The sequence below is a fragment of the Myotis lucifugus genome, unplaced genomic scaffold (assembly GCF_000147115.1).
Source record: "Myotis lucifugus unplaced genomic scaffold, Myoluc2.0 scaffold_7, whole genome shotgun sequence".
NCBI lineage: Eukaryota > Metazoa > Chordata > Mammalia > Chiroptera > Vespertilionidae > Myotis > Myotis lucifugus.
In genome coordinates, this window is record NW_005871055.1 from 8,472,531 (window position 1) to 8,476,180 (window position 3,650).

The following is a 3,650-nucleotide window of genomic DNA, read 5'->3' on the forward strand; positions in this document are numbered from 1 at the left end:
TCACAAGATTATGAGAGGAAGAGCAGAAGAAAGTGGCTGGACTTGGGCACAGCTGTGACCGTGGCCCCTTCCTTCTGCAAGGAGTCCAAGCTGCCGCAACACTGACGTGGTGCTGGACCTCGCTCTACTAAGGGCTGAAGCGCTGGGGGTGTATTTGTGGCACATCCCCAGCGGCAGAACTGCTGGCAGCCCCAGAGCTGAGGGAGGGCTGTGAAGCCCGTCCCACCCCACAGCCACCTGGGAAAAGGAAGCAGAAAAAGGAGAAACAGCAACTTACCTCACAGCTCGATCTTGGGACATTACCGACGAGCAGCTGCGGGGAGAAGACGCTGCCGGAGGAGCTGCGGCCTCTGGCTCCCTGCACCGAGGTAACCGCAATTTTTATTCTTCTCCCTGGCATGAGGAATGAACAGGGCTGTCTTATTTTCCTCCTCCAGGGGCAGCTGAAATACATTCCTCGGGTGAGATGTCCCTTCACTGTCCCAGACAGGGTTTCCCCTGACTGAACTAGGATCAGGTCTTAGTCTTAAAATGTTTGATTTCTGAAAAAGGGGAGCTGTGAAAAACGGGAAGGTAATTTACTTTGGTCAGACAGTGGAGGGAACCACCCTGCCCTGACTGATAAGTTTGTCCCCAGCCAACAGTATTTATAAATAGCCCCGGTGTCCAGGACACGGTGCCGGCCTGCGGGGTGTTCCAAAGGCAGCGAAGTGACCAGGAGCCGCTGTCCCCTTCACTCAGTGCACTGAGCCCAAGGCCGCTTCCCTTTCGGGGCTTAGGCTCACCAGGAGGAAAACAGAGGCTGGCAGCACAGACTACCAAGACTTGCAGGCACCTTTCAGTCGTTTCTCCTGAACTGGGTTTGTCTAACTGGAACTTTGTTTTGCCTCCCAGGGGATGTGAGCCCACATTCCTTGTCTCCCAGGGTCCTGAGCTCTTCTCTGAAGGAGGCTGCCCAGCTAGGGGCCAGCTGAGGGTGACTCACACCCTCACTTCCTGGCCTTCAGAGCCCAGGCCTGTGTTTGAAACTGTCAAGACACTTCCTATTTTTGAAATAGAACCTCCTCTTCCATGTGCCTGCATGGATCTGTGTGTTCCTTCAGGAAAGAATGGCTGATGTGTGCACCTGGCCTTTCTCCCCCAGGATCTGCCAGGGGCCACCATGGGCTCTGTGAACTCCCGAGGTCACAAGGCGGAAGCCCAGGTGGTGATGATGGGCCTGGACTCAGCAGGCAAGACCACGCTCCTGTACAAACTGAAGGGCTACCAGTTGGTGGAGACCCTGCCCACCATTGGCTTCAATGTGGAGCCTCTTGAAGCCCCGGGGCGTATGTCTCTGACTCTCTGGGATGTCGGGGGGCAGGCCCAGCTCAGGGCCAGCTGGAAAAACTACCTGGAAGGCGCAGACGTCCTTGTGTATGTGCTGGATAGCACAGACAAAGCCCGCTTGCCCGAGGCAGGGGCTGAGCTCGCAGAAGTCTTGGACCGCCCCAGCATGGCCAGCGTCCCTTTCTTGGTGCTGGCCAACAAGCAGGAGATGCCTGGTGCTCTGCCTCTGCTGGAGATCAGAGACAAGCTGGGCCTGGAGAGGTTCCAGGGCCGCTGCTGGGAGCTCCGGGCCTGCAGTGCCCTCACCGGAGAGGGGCTGCCCCAGGCGCTGCAGAGCCTAGGGAGCCTCCTGAAATCCCACAGCCGCTGTGTCTCCTCCTGGTGAGCACCGCGGGGCAGTGAGTGCAGAGAGGAAGAAGTCTTGACTCAGAGCAGCTTATCTTTGCTCATGGGAATTGGGAGAACCAGCTTATCCCTGAGAATTATAAGCTCAGTTTATCAAATAAGAAATCCTTCTATGCTTGGACAGGATTTTTTTTTTCCCTTTGGGACTTGGTGTCACTGTTGAAAATCAGCTGTTTTTGAATCATGATACTCTAAAGAAAAAAAAATAATACCTTAATGCATTTCATTTAATAACTCATTGCCACCCTGGGCAGTGTGGCTCAGTTGGCTGAACATTGTCCCATGCACCAAAAGGTTGCCAGTTCGACTCATGGTCAGGGCACATGCCAGGTTGCGGGTTCAGTCCCCAGCCAGAGTCTGTGTTGGAGGCAAGTGATGGGTCTCTCTCTCTTTCTCTCCCTCTCCCTTCCTCTCTAAAAAAATCAATAAATCATATTTTTGAAAAACTCATTACCAAGTGTGAACTAAGCAATTGTAGTAACAGAGCAACAAGTAATAATTGTAATAATAGAGCATAATAATTAAGACCTAAATTCATGGGGAAAAAAGGAGTCTCAAAATCAAATCATAATATCATCTACACATGATCAAGATCTTATGAGTGATTTCCCTGGTGTCACCGGGTACGTGCCATGATCACTCTGATCAGCCAACGTGAGCAGAATCGAGCAGGTGAGTCAAATCTTGGGTTTAGAAGGGCATGGTGCTCGGCCCTGGGCAAGGGAGTTCCCGCCTTCCCAACGTGATCCTCTTCTCTGACCCTGACTCACTGTTCTCTGCCCTTTTGTCACCCTGTGCTGGTCTTTTTCTAAACCCTTCATGTTTTTCCTTCTTTTTTTTTTCTCCTTGTGGCACATATCTTTCCTTAAAAATAAGATTGATCAATGATTTCATTTATTTATTCATTTAATAAAAAATATGTAGAGCCTTGAATTTGTGGCAAAAAAAGCACTGAGCTTTTAGCTACGAACCAAGCCCTCTAGGTGGGAGGTGTGTATTTTGAAGATCAGTATGACACAATGAACCGCTCTAATTATTACTAGCAAATAATTCCTATAATCTGAGGGTTTTTTATGGCACACAACTTACATTTGGTACCTGCTCTCATATTAAACAGCTCTAAATGTTAGCGATTCCTTCCTACCCTGGCTAGCATCAGGCTCCTGGTGGTGGTTCTGCCCTCTCTGGAGTGACGCAGTATAGATTGGCGCTCAATACCCCTCCAACATCTGGACCCTCTACCCAAAAGCTCCCCTTCTAGTATCAGGTTAGGCATGCCTCGTTCTTTCACTACTTGTCAATTGACATGTTTCAAGATTTCCTGTGCTAGTCACAGGAAAGTGCAAAGATGCAAAGACAAATAAGACAAGGCCTCAGGCCTCATGAAGCTCTGGCTGGGGAAGCAGTGAAGACATAGCTCCCATAAAAATGTGAAGATAGAGATTCAATTCAGCAACTGTTTATTGAGCACTTTTTGGGGCCAGGTTCTCTGTTGAGCGCTTTACTAGTATGTAGATTATCTCTAATCCTCCCAATTCTGCAAAGTAGGTATAATTCCCATCTTACATGGTTAGAAACTGAGGGTCAGAGATGTTGTGACTTTCTCGAGCTATTAAGCGACATACCTGGGACTTGAAACCAGATGTGTCTAGCTGTAATGATGCCTTCATTCTTTCACATCATGCTTCTAAAGGTTTAAGCTAAGGTTCACTTTCAGTCAGCAGATGTGATGAGGGAGCAGTCTAGTCAGAAGGAGGAGACTGCTTGGAAGCATGAGGGAAAGGGTAGGAAGATAAGTAAGCCAGAATGGCTGAAATAGCAGGTTGGAGTGATTATATTATAATAGGGAACAAAACAGGAAAAAATGTTTAGGTTCAAGTTGGGGAAGGTGTGGACTTTCATAATCAACTAGAGAC

The 3,650-nt window shown here is 49.3% G+C and overlaps 1 protein-coding gene across 1 annotated transcript; it reads left to right on the plus strand.

The window, feature by feature from the left end:
* Nucleotides 1–1,030: 1,030 nt before the first annotated feature.
* On the plus strand, nucleotides 1,031–2,152 carry ARL11 (ADP ribosylation factor like GTPase 11). Its single transcript, XM_023748662.1, has one exon. The coding sequence runs from the start codon at nucleotides 1,163–1,165 to the stop codon at nucleotides 1,712–1,714; it is 552 nt and encodes a 183-aa protein (XP_023604430.1). The 5' UTR covers nucleotides 1,031–1,162; the 3' UTR covers nucleotides 1,715–2,152.
* Nucleotides 2,153–3,650: the final 1,498 nt, after the last annotated feature.

What these genes read in the sequence shown, in the direction of transcription:
- ARL11 (XM_023748662.1), top strand. Translation starts at nt 1,163, where the DNA reads ATGGGCTCTGTGAACTCCCGAGGTCACAAGGCGGAAGCCCAGGTGGTG.